Here is a 16,295-nt window from a genome sequence, read left to right as displayed (position 1 = left end):
CTGTGTTGCATTAAAATCTGAGCAGCTAATGTAATGCAACAGGGTTGAGCAAAAAGAAGCAACATTTTTGAGGCAAATAGTTTATATTTACTTAAAATCTTTTAATAATTCATTACAGAAGTAGGGATTTTATGTTTAGTTTGTTAACAATGACAAGACCACACAAGGGTATGGTGGAAACAAATCTTACAGCAAATACAGGCATTCATAGTTTTCACTTGGCAATTCTTAAACATACAATGGGAAATCAAACCTTTGGAAATGATGCTGGATGGAGACAGACACACAATGTTTAAGTTTGACTGTATTCTACTGCTGAGGGACTGAGAGGCATGACTACATCTGTTCCCAATATCCTTGTCTCTTACTGAAGCAAGACAACTGATAACTGTGTGGATGACTTGCAAGTGGTTGAATTATGTTTTTAAATAATAAGTCCCATATTAGTTAATTGGACCATTTTGAAAATTAAAGACAGCAAATTAACTCCTTTCATATCTCTTATTAATGCACCTATAATCTAATAATTCCAGTACTGCACAACAAAAAACACTTAAAATTAAGATTGTAAATACCTGGAATTCGATGTTGGTTATTTGGCCTTGCAACCATGTAAATACATTGTTGGGGTTGTTGAATTTATTGTGACATTTCCCTCATAACAAAGCTCCAGGGATGTCATCTTGTCATTTTTTTTTTTTTTTTAACATGTAAGATGCTCTGTACGATGGATACATGTCAGTGGTGGTGACATAAAGCCTCAGCAGAGGATGCAATCTGAGGGTCAAAGGCAGCGGTGATAGCAGTGTAAGGCTTTACCTCCCAACTCTGACCAATCTAAACGGTCAGTTTCTTTCATAGTAGTCAAAACAAGTCCGTAACAGATTTCCATTGATGGGAATTCCACTGAGAAATCATTACAGTCAAGTTCAATAATGAATTTGAGAGAAACAAAACATTCCTTTTTTTTTCCCATCTAAATCCCATTTTACAAATCAGACTGGCAAGTGATAATGCATATATGATAAAAGTACCAACAGCTGGTGCGCTGAATGACAATGTTTCCGTGCGGAGGTTTTTAGAGATGTCTTTCTGTACAAGATGCATATTTTTGTGTCAAGTATGAATCCTTACTCACAGATGGAGCAAGTTAAAGCCAATATGTGAGGGTGCCTCATATTGGAGGTACAATCAAAGATAAATGCATTGCTCATCCTGAGGCACATTTAATCCCGTCCTGATGTATGACTGACCGTAAAATGAAGTGGGTGAAGGGGCCATTTCAACTGAAGCCAAGACAACACAAACTAGACGGTCTATTTTTAGGGCAACACTATTTTATAAAACAGGCCTATCATATAATTATAGAAAGAGCGATTATTAGAAAAACTGCATGGACCATTTGGTTGTAGTATAATTAAGATGCATATAACACATTTTTGCCATTCCATTTAGTTCACCATTAGCCCTTACTACTGCAATATGAGGCACTTGTCTGTTGATGTGGGCAGGGCCGTACACGTGGGAAATAATTGTGTCTTTGTGAGTTTTCAAGATTTTCAAATAGAAGATCAAGAATTAGGAAAATGGTGGTCAGCCTTCCAATTCAGACATTTTTGACATTTACCTCACACCACGAGGATCACTCCATGGACCAAGATTATATTTATGATTGATAGTATACTCATATTTCCCTTACATAGGCTGCATGTACAGTACAAGACTCTCTTATAAAGTGCTGGACTTTAAATGGGGCAATTACCTAAAATGCTGGCTGGCACCAAGAAAAGAGAGAGAGGAAGGAACAAGGTGACGGCATTAGAAAAGTGTGCCTCTCGGAAAAGGTCTCAGTCATATCAGGGCACGTGACTGGAGAGGATTCCGATGATACTTGTCAAATAAAAAAAATAAAAAAACAACTGTCATTTAAAGCAATGGTGGGGGTAAATCGATTCAAAAGGAATTATTGGCATTTGTTAACCTTACAAAATACATAATTTGCACAAAATATGAAAGAAAATGAAGAGTACTGTCGTGGATTCTTTGGCAGTACGGCCCTGCTGCGTCTACAGGGACATCAATATGAGGTGGGAGGCTCTTAAACCCCTGGGGTCCTTGTTAGTTCATAGTGTGGGCTGGTGAAACCTTTTCTCCAGCATCACTCCCTGTTTTTAAGGCCATTGGTGAAAAATGCATTGTTTTAATCGATCAAAGGTCGCGTCCCTGTTGGCTTAGAGCAGGGGGTGGCCGCAGAGTCTCCAGTAAAGATTGGACTGCAGGTAAAGATAGCAGGGTTCTACCTAAACTCCCTCCAGCTCGGTAGCAGGCGTATCCCAGCATTCCCATCACGACGCCCTTTAGGACCGTGCGCAACACCCAGCCAAAACGTGAGGGAGGCGCAACACTGAGGAAGAGACAAACAGACAGACACTATTGAGCAGCTGTGGAATTCTTAAGCCACAGTTACAGTATGACCATCATTAATGTATAAAACTTACCTCATGATTTCACTTATGTTGAGCTGCTTCTCCCAGTTTCTTTCTATGCCGGGGACGTGACCCATCCCTACAACTCCCACTACCACAGCAGGCACTTCTATATATTAAAAAAAGAAAGAAAAAAAACATTTTCTGTTGCATAAACAAACAACACTTATTATATTTCTATCACTATGTAAGAAACCACAGGTTTCCTTTTGACTGAAAAAGTATTCATCCAAAACACTAGGAATAGATTTCAGTATAAATGACCCTTGACAATGCATAAATTATGCAGACCAAATGCGCTGCTGAACATGGACAATATGATTCACAGAGCATGGACTCCAGTGGTCTCACCATGGATGCAAAATGTGCTTTTAAGCTCAGTAAAACAGTGAAAAAATGTCCCACTCGTTCTGTGAAAAATAGTTAAAAATGTCACCCTTTTTTTTTTTTTTTGACTCAGCACTTCCATCAACAGTCTCTGTTGCATTCAAACCACATTGTCATTACTGGTCGGTTAATTACGCAACATTTTTGTAACCAATTTTAAAAATTTAAAAAGTACAATTCTAACAATTTTAAATGTTTAATTCTTATGAGCAATGTTTATGTAAAACAACTAAATGAATTGACAAAGCAGAATTGTATGATGTGAATGAAACTATATGCACGCATCAAGCCATACTTCTAAAGAACATAGAGTATTTGTCAAGGAGGAAAAAGAGTATTGAGCTACAAAACTAAGAACGATGGGATCGCTAGCTTACTGAACAGTGTAATACGTACTCTGGGCATTACTGGGGGCCTCCACACAGCGTGTAGCCTGGCGGAGTGTGTGCGTGAGGTAGATGTCTCTTTCAGCCACGATGGTCTGGTGAAGAGCAGGAAACTCGCCGATCATCTCTGACATGGTTTGCTCCAGCAGGTCCTTCTGTTTGCACTTCTCTACGTCCTCTTTACTAAAAACATGACACACACAGTCCAACACAAACGCTGGTAGTCAACATAGGAAGTGGAAGACATTTTTGGTTTGCTGTTCACACAGTCTTTTGGTGATGACAGTATAAAGTAAAGAATGAGGAACAAAGTAAACATTTGTTGGGCTGTATACAGTATGCATGATTTCCCCCCTCCCCCCCAAAATCCCTTTATGCAGAAAGCTTCCAGTCAGATTTCACAGACATCGGCAGTAGGGTTGCATGATATTAGCGAAATGTGATATTGCGATATAGATATTAATTTCGATATTTTTAAACCTATGTAAAATTACAAATGTTACGGGAAAACGCATCGAAATAGATTCATAACAAATAAAACAAGTGTTCTTACAACACAAGGTTTATTTCAACTGATGGTCATATTGGACTTGTACAACATGAATGAATAAATAAATAAATAAGGACCATGTCTACAGAACAGGACATGTTTTACTGGTTGGACAGTATAAAATAAATAAATAAAGAGAACAGGACACAACTTTCCTTTCCCTTCTCTGATTTGTTCCGTTTTGTCTCTATTTCTTCACTTACACTGTCACTCTGGCGAAATGTGCACACACGTGGTACGCTCCATAGGGTTTGTCACGTAGTGGACCCGTGCGCTGACGTGCTCTAACATGTGCAAGTGGCACGGCAACTGGCCAATGAAATGATGATCATTATAGCGTTTCAAGCAGGCTCTAAATCAAACACAACTAAGCCACACAGCCAACGGACGGGACGCAGCGCTCCACAAAATAAACTAAATATTGCCTACTTATCGCGACACTTTCGATATAATATTGCGCAACGTGATATTGCGATAACGACATTGAGTCGATATATCATGCACCCCTAATCGGCAGTTAAAAAAAAATTGGCAGAGTTGCATGTACTCTGTAAAATGTGTGCGGGCGCACGTTCCCTAGTTCTACACAGAACACGCATATAGACAGCAAGCCATGATGCTCACACATATAATTAGGAGGCATTTTCTTCCAGGCAAAAATTGCTCATAGCAAAATATTTGCTACTGGTAACACAACTCCCCCAAATTTCACAATTCTTCAATATCTAGCATTTACATTTTAACTCCCTTTTTTTATAATTTTGCTAAGGCATGCCCATCATGTGGATCACCTCGGGACATATAAATATAGTACAGAACATTTCTGTTCTTTCTTAAACAGCAGTGTTTGGTAATAGATATTGAGAAAGACAGGATGATGACGCTGAGTGGTATGACAAAAAGGGACGAAGGTGAGCTTATACCTGATTGGGTCTGACAGAAAGCAGAGACCCCACGCCAGACGGGCCTTCTGCCACAGACTGAGAGCTGCGATGGCCCTCTTGAACGTCACGGGGATCGGCCTGTCCCCAAGGTGAAATTTACAGAACGGCACTTGGCCAGCCTGTGTGAAAAAGAAAGATTACAGAAATCAAATGGAACACAAAAAACTGAAACCTACCGTTTATTTATTTTATCACACACACACACACACGTATTTAAATATATTGTGTATGTTTCACCTCCTTGAAGGCCTCCCTAAACTCTCCTCCAGGAGCCATGCCCAGTTGCTCTGTGATGTGAGCTGAAACTTTGAGCAGGAGAATCTGCATGAGGCCAGACATCAGCCCATTCTGACAAACACAGGGGACAAAAATAAGCTTTTACACAAACCCAGATATGCCTTCGGTGGTCTTTACATGCAAGTGTGTTCTTAAATACACTGATAGTAGTACACATTCTTAAGTTTTACGCACTTACGTAAACCAAGAAGACAAAACACACAAGTCCCTTCAGTTTCTTCCCATTATAGGATAACAGTGGGTTCAAATTCCAAAACAACATCATTACTGCCTCATTCAGAGCATATAGTCCTTTCTCCATTTTGATCTGCCCTTGCTGTTTTTCACACTACTGCCACTGTTCATTCTGAAAGCCTGACCTGTTTGATGGCCTGCTGAACCTTGTCCAGGTTGATGTCTTTGGCTTCCCTCAGCAGTGTATTCTCGTCCATCTTCAGCATAGACACCCTGTACTGGCACAGCTCCACCACCACCACGTCTGGCTGCACAGCGCGGATCGTCTGTGTGAGGCAGAGAGAGAGCAGTGGGTATGTTAGATAACAGACAGAGACAGAATAAGAGAGCATAACAGGGTAAGAAAGAGACAAATAGCAAATGAGCAGTGAGGGAGGAAGTAAAAAAATCAATATGAAAAAAAAAAAAGAAGACATTATGCTTAGCAAAAGCGGAATGCCAAACTAATTAATACAGGCGGGCCAACTAATCTTCAAGGTGCTACTCCACATTCACAGAGTTACTCCATTATTTTACTGACAATTCACAGCATATCACATTTTAAAAGAGCGTAAAGCGGCATAGCGTACTGTACAAATCTTGTCGTTAATTCTCATTGGCTCACCGTGGCCACATCCTTTTTGCTGCTGTCACTGAAGTGGGCAGTGCCAACCAGGTATAGGATGCTGCCGTCAGGGGCAGTGAGGATGCTCACAGTCTCTGGGAGCTCAGGAGACGCCTGGCGGCGCTGGGATCTTAACTGCCACAGCAGCTCCATTGCTTCACCATCCGCTACACAGGAACAACAGAAACAGAATATTACAAGAGGACAACTATAGTGTTTGAGGATTTCTCGAGTATAAATAAAGGTTGAATGAATGAATGAATGTCCTAAAAGTACTCTATGTTCTTTATCTTATATGACATATAAAGAAAGGATATATTTTCATTTTCTAGCAATTTTGTATAGTTTTATATTTTTTATTTAAAGCATTAGCTATTATTAGAGCAGTTTCCATCCCAGTCCTTTTAACACAAGCAGCATCTCTGCTAATGATGGAGGAAAGTTAAGTTACAGCTGTTTAGGAAACTACAGAAGTCTAAGTCTGTGGATCTGGAAAAAATGCACAAAAAAAGTCTAGTAGACTATTAGTCAAGACAATATAAAAAAATTAGGACATGTATACGTTTCTGGAAAAACTGCATTTTGAAAGTATGAGGTGTTATTTTATGTGAAGATAATCTACCATTGCTTCAGTAAAAAAAAGTAGCAAGTCTAGTCTTGTACATAGTATAGCGTTTGTTTCATTATTTAGTCATGCACATTTACTATTCAAAGTAGATATGACAATGAACAGGCTGCTGCCATGAACTGTCAGGTTGATAAATTATCTAGTCTCTGACTAATTTGTTTTAAAATGTTATATAATATATGACATTTTGAATAACAGAGACATGATATGGCAAACAGTCACTTAAAATTAAAAATGTATAACACCATCTTTCTGATGAAGTACAGCATGTACACTGTACACTAAAATAAAAAATTAAAATAAAAATTAAAAAAAACTTACAGAGCCCTGGAGGTAGACAAGGCAGTTCCTCTTCTGAAGGGTCCTCTGATGGGCCGACTGACTCATCCTGTCAGACATCAAGACAGCAAACAATATTTTAGGGCATGTTTACATTAGGGCAAGTTGAAGAGAATATTTCTGTCCAGTCTAGCCAGTTTGAGAAAGATGGGCTGATTGCACATAATTAGGTAACTGCTCAGGGCAAGTTAAAATTGCAATGGTTAAAAAACTATTTAAGCAACAGAAAAACATATGTGTTTTTACACGGACTACATCATACTAAAACAGCTGTCCAGTGTGTCCTCTCTTACCCCAGTGTGAGCAGGACATCTGGCAAAACATCAGTAAAAAAACATCTCCCTCCTCCCTCTCTCTCTCTCTCTCTCGCTCCCACAAAAACACAAGGATTGTAAGTGTTACAAACCTCTGAATTGTTGTCTTGATCCATGTTTGAAGCACTGAAAGCTGCGTGTGGCAGAGAGCAGGAAGACATGCGTTACCGCTGAGCAGTGAGACGTTCACGGACTCACAGCTAGCTGGGCTACAGTAAGTTACATACTACTGACTGCTGACGTTGCTTTACGGTTAAACGTAGCGAGAAATTGTAACGCTGTAACGTTAACGTTAATGGGAAAAGTGGTGACTGTGACTGATTTATTAGTAAATCAAAGAGTTAACGTCTCCTCCGACGAAGCCATCATTACGACTAAAGGTTAATGTTAGTACAATAGGTTTGCACAGCTAAAGAAGCAGTGACTTGCCGGGGGCCAGGTTTACTATAGCTAACGTTACTTCCAGGTAACGTTACTTCCAGGTATTTACTGAGGACTCATCGGTTTGGCTAGCTACCCGGATGATGCTAATCAGGCTAATGTAACGTTAGGCTAGCAAGTCCGGGTAAGAATTTCGTCAAATCATACACGTTGAAACAGAACAATTTCACAACAGATGCTGCCAGTACCAAGTACAAGATATATGGTCATATACGCGATAGTTGTTTAAAAAGAAATATCAACAACTTACTGTGCAAGTCAGTCCGTAGCTACGTCAGTGTGCTCCTCGCCCGTACAGCATTACTAGTGCTCGGCTGAATCTGACAGCCGCAGTGCATTCTGGTACATGTAGTCATTGATTGTTGGGACGCGCACATTTGTTTTTTTTATTTTTTTTATAGTGAAAATGTTTTTAAATACTTTCCATTATAACATTTGACACAGTACAATCAAAGTCTTGAGTCTTTTCTCTACGTTTTCCACCAGCATTTAGACTGTCACAGATTTACCGTCTCAACATTAAAATCAGTTGTAAGCAGTGCTGTGTTCCAACATATTCTACTCGTACTACAAGTCTTAAAGTGCGTTTGGATGCATTTAGTGTGCTTGAGCAGTTTAACAAGGGGATTCTGAGCCAACCTGTGCCATGACAATGGATCATTTGTTATTTCCACCAAACAATAATTGGATGCTGAAGTGGGGGAAATTGCTGTCTCTCATCACAAGTATGCTTATTGAATGCTACAGAAAAAAAGAGTGTAGTATGCAAACTGTAAGTCTACCTAATATTGTAGGAAAGCCCCTGCCAACAGCACTAATGTAGATGTCATTTTGCTGTGTAAATCAGTGAAGGTAGTTCCTTTACTAAAGTTCCTGTATAATCATGTAGGCTATGGTAGGGCTGCACGATTATGACCAAAATGATAATCACGATTATTTTGATCAATATTGAGATCACGATTAGCACGATTATTCACTGATTTTAGGGACAAAATATTTTTATTGCACTTTCACATTTAAATAAACAGAGCACCGCTTTCACTTCCATGGTGTGCTACATTCCTGCTAATGTACAAATCTTTGCATCAAAATAAGTACTGTTATAAATAAGTACTATTTGGATACTCACTCGTTGAGTAGGTATTATATATATATATATATATATATATGTAGTAGTTGGTGTTATATATATGAATAACAGAATCCTTCAAAATAATACCGTTATTTCTAAAGCAAAGATGCGTGTTGCAGCGCATTGTTTCCATTTCAGCTCAGTGTGAGTATTAACTCACTTATTTACACTGACACACTGCAGCATGCCGTCTATCCCAGCAAAGAATGGAGAAATGTCTGTTGAGTTATCGCCGAGGAGTCTGACATGTGTAGAGGTCTGTGTTGTTATTCTGTAGCAGCCTGGTGTCATTTACAGGCAATTTAACAGTGATCGGCCGTGTGTAATGCCACTGCTGGCGGGGCACTGGCTGGCTGAGTCCTTCCAGAGTCAAGCTGTTAGTTTAGGAAGCACTTGATATGATATGCCGCGGAATCTTTAAATGAGCGGAGCATGCATTTAAAAAGTCAATATCAACCAGCAGTCGATTCATTTCGCGATTAATGTTCAATTAATTGTGCAGCCCTAGGCCTATGCAGCTGCAAGTAATGCATATGGAGAGGTCGTGGTAGGCACCCATCCCCTTGTCCACTCACTCGTTCCCTGTGAAAAGTGCTTATATGCCTTAAATGCTAGGTTTCTATTGCAAATAGCTATGACCAACTATTCTAACTATGAAATCCTTCAAAGCAGATGTTGGCACAATGTGAGACAGGGCAGAACTACTGAAAGAAATTTAGATTGTGTCGGAGACAGCAGATGGCAATCAAAAGCTTAGTCATCACGTAATAAACCTTCTAGGGAGTAAGGATTTAACATCTACTCATCACTTCACATCACAGCACTCCCACAAGAAGCCAGCAGAACACAAAAGTTACATACTTTACCAGTGAGACCAGCTCCATTCATCACATTAGAGCTGCTTTTATAGTCTTCAAGAAGAAAACATCACTGCATTTCTATCATAGATATATAGACATATCTGACAATTTCTTTGAGCAATATTGTAGTTGCGTGTCACCTCCCAACAGCACCCTTTCATTGTAGCCTTTTCCGTCCCTTTATATAATACGCCAATTTACCTATTAAATAATGACGTGCAAATATAGTGGAGTCAAGATCTGATACACGTTCCTATTCAACGGTGAAATGGCAATAATAAAGCCATGAAACGTGTGTCATATTTTAAACACCCCACAAACACTGAGTCATATACAGTGTCTATACATGTATAGTGTTCTGTGAAATATGATGCTGTAAGCGCATACATTATTGCCACAATTATATTGTGATCTTTTGCATATTAATTGTGCAGATCTCAACTGTATTGCATGAGCTACCTTTCTACTTGGCTATTGGGATAAAGGGACTAAGCGTTATCATACGTGTTTAAAATACATTTTGCTTGAAGCTATAATGCAGTCTTCTTTGCAGATATGCATCTCTAAGGTGTGGGTCATTTTTTTTTTTTTTTTTTTGGAAAGCTCACTGATCTTTCATTGCTGCTCATCTTTTCTTTTCAAGCCTTCTTCATATAGCTGTATGACCCTGCACTGTAGCACCCTGTTGAATTAAATCACTGCTGGTTTCATTGGAGGGTGTTTAGCTGTACACAGTCATCCTGAGACATGAATGTGACATCATTTCCGACAGCAATGCTCTTGTCAACATTATGAAATACACAAACGTTTGTCTTATCCTTAATTTTCCCATCTAAAAGTTGAGTCAATTAGCTTTTTACGACTACTAGAGTTCCATGTCATGTCCTCACTGTCCAATCCACCCATCACAGAAGTGTGTGAGTTCATTTAAAGAGCAGAGGTGGCTGTTGATAGAAGGTGATCGACATGGTGGTCATGTGAGTGCAGTGTCAGGGAGAGGAATCTCAGTCGGCGTCCCTCTTCTTCTCTTCCTTTAACATTCCCCAGCAGCGATGAGCTCCCCGGGTCTCTCTGCCAGTCTGTCCCTGCGGTGTTCTTCATCCTCTTCTTCCTCAAAGAGAGTGTGATGTATACTCAGCAGCTGGTGTGTAGGGGCTCTGGTCAGGGGTGGTGGCTGACACTCAGGGTTTTCCGTCTGGGTGGGAGGCTCCCTTGGAGGAGGAGGAGGAGGAGGAGGAGGAGGAGGAGGGACTTGGGACTGAGTGCGTCCTCACTGGAGGGAGGGTTAGGGCTCACACCATTCACGTAAGTAGTGGTGGGCAGGGTCACCGTAGAAAAGGCAGTGTTGGTGGATTGTGGAGAGCAAATCTTAGTTTCTGAAGAGACAAGAACAAAATACCAGACAGGGTAGAGCGAAAGAGAAGTCTCAAATGGAAATGTAAGAGTATGAAAACAATCCCATCTTCTATACTTTTTCAAAGGTCAGCACTGTTTGCACGCTAAGGCTGATTGGACATCATGGAAGGTAGCATTAGCAATATTCATGCAGATGTGGTTGCAGGCTAATGCAAGGTACATCTAGATGAGATGGTGAAATCGATCACTGAACCAGAAAGAGCAAGAGTCTGAACAAAATATCAGGCTTACCTGTAATGGCACCAGACACATGAACGACAGTGTGTGTGCCTTCGAGGTACACTGTATCCATGTTGTGCTTTGAGGGAAGAGGCTCTGCGGTTGTGGCCTCCACCTTGGGCTTACGAATGGTCAGCATGTATGGGTGGACGTCCAGAGAGAAGTTGCGAGTGTGCTTTTTCTCCATCCCACTCAAATCTACGATTGAAAATCAAAAGTCTGACTTAAAAGAAGGAAGAACATAACGTAAAAAAAGCAGTACATCCAAGTTAGTATGTTTAAACAACTGCCCGCTGGAAACAACGCTGTGACTGTGAACCAAAACAGTAAAGTGATGGGCTGTAAAACCAAAACAATTAACTGAAAGATGAAAAAAAAGACAATACTATACGTATAGTTATCGGCCAATACTGCTGATGACTATCTGTGGGTTTGTCTCTACGAGCAATCCCTTTCACATAACACATTTTCACGTCATTTGCTCAATTGTAAATATAGTAATATTAATTAGCACAGCTTTAAAGGGGCTGTACTTGATATTCAAAATAAAAAGCATTCTGGGATTGCCTCCACAGATTTTCACAGATCAATCCCCAACTTGTCAAATACAGACGCCTCTGATACCGACACACAAGGCCCTCACATGCACAACACACACATAGAGGGAGTGTGACTTCATTCTCTGCTCAGGACGCCATTACTCCACTCTTTTACTATGTCTTTACATAGCAAATAGTTGTTCACTGCTATATTAATGTGCTGAATATCGAGTGCAGCTCCTTTAAATGAAAATGTTCACATGTTCATAGTACTGCATACTTTTTATTGCAGGATATTGTGTGCTCTTGGTATCCAGAAGTGGTGCGGTGAAGCTGTCTGCCAGTGCCTTTCGTCTGACTGGTTTGGGTTTTTCAGGCTTGGCGTTATTTTCCACACGTGTCTGGGTAAGAGGTTCCTTTACAAAAGACAGAAAACACAAAAACAGGTCATTATATCACAGCTTAAAGGTGCTGTAGGTAGGATTGTGAAGATCCAGGACTTAGCCAAAGAATTTGAACATCGACAACTTCTCAGTCCCTCCCCCCCTTTCTGCTGAAGCCCAAAACGGTCTCCTAAGCCCCTCCCCCCATAAGGGAGAATGAATGTGTGTGCATGAGCAGTGATTGACACGCAGTTAGACACCCCCCCCCTGGCCCTGATTGGTGCATCAGTGGTGGATTTTTGCAAATTGCACTACAGGCTAGAGGAGCTGGATTTTTTTCTAAACGACCTGCTTCATGTAGTTCTACTGGAACATAGGGGCAGTTTCAGCAAATATGACAGAAAGTTAGTTTTATAAGTCTTACTTACTTACTGCATCTTTAAACTTCAGCTGAGGACCACTTCCCGAGCCCTTATTGAGAGCTGATAATGCTCAGAGTTGGAAACACTTTGAACAGACACACAGCCAGTCCATGTTTATTTGAACTGCTGTTCTCCAGTGAACAACTTATTGTAGTACATATTATTCTGTTTCTAGAGGACACCAGGTTTAGATTGTTTTCCCTCCTGCAGTCATTGATGCTGAATGAATGTTGATGAATTACAAATGGAGCCATGGCAATAGTTCTCAGGCAGCTGCCTTACCTTAAATGGCTGAGGAAGAGGATTTGAGCTTGGGATCCATTTCATCTTCTTGCGGGGCCGTTTGATGACCAGCGGCTCCCCAGCCATCTCGCCCACTCCAAGATCAGAGGGGTCCATGTGGGCATCAATTGTTTGTATCCCAGAGTCCCTCACAGTGGGTGTAGCGTCATGATTGGACTGTGCAAGCGCAGCCAGCAGCTGCCTGACCACATTGTCATACATGAGGTCACTCTCATTGGTGATGAAGTCCAGCCGGTTGAGCGACTTGATGTGGTCCCTGTTCTCGTTGCAGAACATAGCCAAGATGTTGATGTCACAGAACTGAGACTTCTGCCAGCGTCGCCGCGTTTTAATACCAACTTTGTGTAGTTTGTCAAATACAAAGTTGGACTTGCGCACCACAAACAAGTGCAGCAAATTAATCAGGATGATGAGGTTCATGGTGCAGAGCAGAGCGATATCTACTGCTGCCATGATGCGCTGCAGCTGCACAGCAGGCAGCTTACAGTTGACCCTGAGCTTCAGCTCTTGATAGCTGCTAGTGTCTGGTGGCTCACCCAGCGCACAGGTGAACTCATTCTGCCTCTGGCGGGCATAGTAGGCGCTCAGGTAGGAAATGGGGATGGAACTGAGGCAGACAATAGCCAGGTGGCGTCCCAGGTAAAGCTTAGCCAGAAAGTTACTTTGGCCTCGTCTCTCCAAATATTTCTCAAACAGGTTCTGCTCGGGGCTTTTCTCCTTCTCTGCGTTCTCTATGATCTCCCTCCTCTCTCGCTCAGTTATGCCAGGTCCTTTGGATTGGATCTGCTTCTCGATCTTTGGGGCTCTGCCCTCAGCGGCTCGATGATAGCAGTTATCAATCTCTTGAAGCAAGAAATTGAGCTCTGAAGTGAGCCGTGTAGAGGCAAGGAACTCCCAGCCCAAAGCAGGAATGTACATGATTCCAGCGAAGGCCAGCAGGGCATAGGGCAGGAACTTGTGTTCAAATAGTGAAGGCCAAAGGTGAGACTCCAGACCAGGTGCAGCGTCCCGCAGCTCTGTCCAGCAGTAGCCTCTTGCATACAGTGCCTGATCTCTGGTGAAGTTGTGTGGTGTGTAACAGTATATGGACTCCTCTGAGGAAAGTACAGATAGAAAGAATCAGCCCAAACGTGACTTTAACAAGTTGGATGATTATATCTCATTATATAAATTAAGTATATTAGCTGACAGAAGAATGCTACAGTGCTACATTCAGGGTCTTATTTTTAGAATTCTACTCCTCACTCCAAACAGTTAAAACATTTTGCTCTTGAATTGTATTGGCAAGACATGGCAATGTGAAAACATGCAAGGTCAGACAAACAGACGGCTTTTCAACAAATTCCCCAGTTTAACAATTGTATCTAATCCCCTTATATAAAAGTGAAAGAAGGTAAACATACCTGAAATATCTGGATGTGCACACAACTACAGTGGGTACAGTGAGTCAAAATGTGACCATTCTGTAGCTCTGCATAGTGCCACAGATGTTTAAAACAGACTTAACTTTAGTTCTTAACTTCAACTAACAACTAACTAACAACTTGGAGATAATATACGGTTAAACTTAGGGTTTGGTATTCCCTCTTAGTTATTGTAGTACACACAATTCAATGACACATTCACATTTTTCTAGGGAATATATTGCATGCACCCTGCTTCATTTGTATAAACGCTGTATCTTAGAGAATCTTTTAGAGTCCACAGTGCCTCTGATAACACTCACACTGCTTTTTGAAATGATGATCTGCCTCTATTATATCGGCTCAGATAGAGAAAGTGAGAGCGCTCCTTCCTGTCAAAGTTGTTCACTATCAGTTCTATCTGGTTCAGGGCTGCAGCAAGTCTACTTTCAATCTTTTGAACTAAGTGCAGTGACATCTGATATCACACATGGTTTTAATAAACTGTATCATGTGTATTAAAAGTAATTTTCAAAAGTCAGCATATATTATGTTACAGTATGTTTCTGGCTATAGAGAATATATAGGATATGTGCAATGACATTACTTTGTTTCAGTCACAGAGGGCAGGATGCTGAGTCATCCAAAAAGGATTTGGCAAAGCCCTGAATATCTTTGTAAACCTCCAGTGAGGGAATACTAAAGTACTTGAAGTCTGAACACCCACATCTTTCTGCTGCTAAAGTTAAACGCTCAGTCCCAGATGGTTGATGCTGCTATGCAGAGAGCCTGACTCAGCAGTGGACTAACATCTATCCTGTCACACCCAGCCTTCTAACCTCCCTTCTCCCCCTCCCTTCTCCAGTCGCTATCTAGCTTTTCTTGCTCTTTCTAGCCCTTTCCAGCCCTGTCTCTGTCTGCTCCTTTCGATGCATTTGTCAATGCTCCTTTTCCTTCCTTGCCTAATCTCCTACTTACACAAAAGACACAAAAACACAACATGGCTATCTTAAACTTTACTGGGGTAACAGCTGCTGTTGTAACTTAGACACCCTCGCTTTGGCAGTTTCCTGTGGCAATTAACGCCCTCTTGTGGCAGAACTCTTACCTGCAAAGTTCCTTGTGAAGACTAGGGTGACCAGCAGGATGGGGATGATGACCGTCCCTATAGTGACAACACGATCAAAGGGCAGCTCCAGTTTGAGCTGCACCATGAGACCAGCCAGTAACCCGCCCCTCTCATCCTGAGAGGAGCCGGGCAGGATCAGCTCCTTCAGCTTCTCGCCGGCGAGTAAAGCCGTAGCCATGTCTAGGTTTTGATCGAGGATGTTCTGCATCCGGAACACAAAGGGCACACACTACCACCTCCCTCTGGACTGGAGGGGAGGCCAGACACTCCCTGCTGAAGTTAAAACCTCCGCAACACTGTGTGATACACACATACACTCGCACACCGGCACACACACACACATACAGCAATGTGTGGCCAAGTTCAGCCCCTGTCACCATACGTGTGAAAGCAGCGGGTCATACTGTGGAAGTCTGTGTTCTTCGGAGCTTTGGGTTTTCTACAGTTTCCCACAGGTCTTCTCTTTTAGAAGAACAGGCATAACGTTCAGAAGCACACTCCTCGCTCAGCCTCTTGGGTGTGCATCCCTATGTTTTGCTCCATTTCTACAGTGCCTGGCCTCAGTCCACACTGTCTGTGTGGCAGGTTGAGGAATGAGCTGAGTTCAGGAGGTGTCCTTGCGAACCCCAGAATGAGTGATTGCTGGCTGAAGAGTTGTTACGTGAGCTTCGGTAAGGAGAAGCTCTGACCAATCCTGTCCTGAAAGAAAAGATAACCAGTTAGGCTGGTTCACTATTTGCATTTAAAAAAGTGCGACCATCTTTCAAAGGAGCCGTATAGTGTAAATTTGTATTGTCTCACACCTTCCTCAGGAAAGCTCTCTGTTCCAATCCATTGTCCTCTATAGTGCAGTCAAGTGGCTGAGGACGACTAATCCTC

The 16,295-nt window shown here is 41.6% G+C and overlaps 2 protein-coding genes across 2 annotated transcripts; both read right to left on the bottom strand.

Annotated features, from left to right (window-relative positions):
* Positions 1-80: 80 nt before the first annotated feature.
* trabd (TraB domain containing) lies at positions 81-7,944 on the bottom strand. The gene is made up of 10 exons (XM_078257607.1): positions 7,861-7,944; positions 7,262-7,302; positions 6,838-6,904; positions 5,889-6,055; positions 5,410-5,550; positions 4,991-5,101; positions 4,733-4,872; positions 3,270-3,442; positions 2,499-2,595; positions 81-2,404 (listed from the first exon to the last, which is right to left on the bottom strand). The coding sequence occupies exons 2-10, from the start codon at positions 7,283-7,285 to the stop codon at positions 2,209-2,211; spliced, it is 1,116 nt and encodes a 371-aa protein (XP_078113733.1). The 5' UTR covers positions 7,286-7,302; positions 7,861-7,944; the 3' UTR covers positions 81-2,208.
* Positions 7,945-10,635: 2,691 nt separating this feature from the next.
* On the bottom strand, positions 10,636-15,624 carry panx2 (pannexin 2). Its single transcript, XM_078256136.1, is given in 6 exon segments — positions 10,636-10,853; positions 10,856-10,978; positions 11,250-11,435; positions 12,057-12,192; positions 12,864-13,978; positions 15,396-15,624. Coding segments are annotated over 6 exon segments (2,007 nt in total).
* Positions 15,625-16,295: the final 671 nt, after the last annotated feature.

The sequence above is a fragment of the Sander vitreus genome, chromosome 8 (assembly GCF_031162955.1).
Source record: "Sander vitreus isolate 19-12246 chromosome 8, sanVit1, whole genome shotgun sequence".
Classification (NCBI taxonomy): Eukaryota; Metazoa; Chordata; class Actinopteri; order Perciformes; family Percidae; genus Sander; species Sander vitreus.
This window is presented reverse-complemented; position numbering and strand designations above follow the sequence as displayed.

Excerpts from the sequence above, each read along its gene's own strand:
- trabd (XM_078257607.1), bottom strand. The coding sequence starts at position 7,285 with ATGGATCAAGACAACAATTCAGAG. Across the intron at positions 6,905-7,261 it reads ATCAAGACAACAATTCAGAG|GATGAGTCAGTCGGCCCATC; the intron begins GTTTGTAACACT and ends GATGTCTGACAG. Across the intron at positions 4,873-4,990 it reads TTAGGGAGGCCTTCAAGGAG|GCTGGCCAAGTGCCGTTCTG; the intron begins GTGAAACATACA and ends TTTTTCACACAG.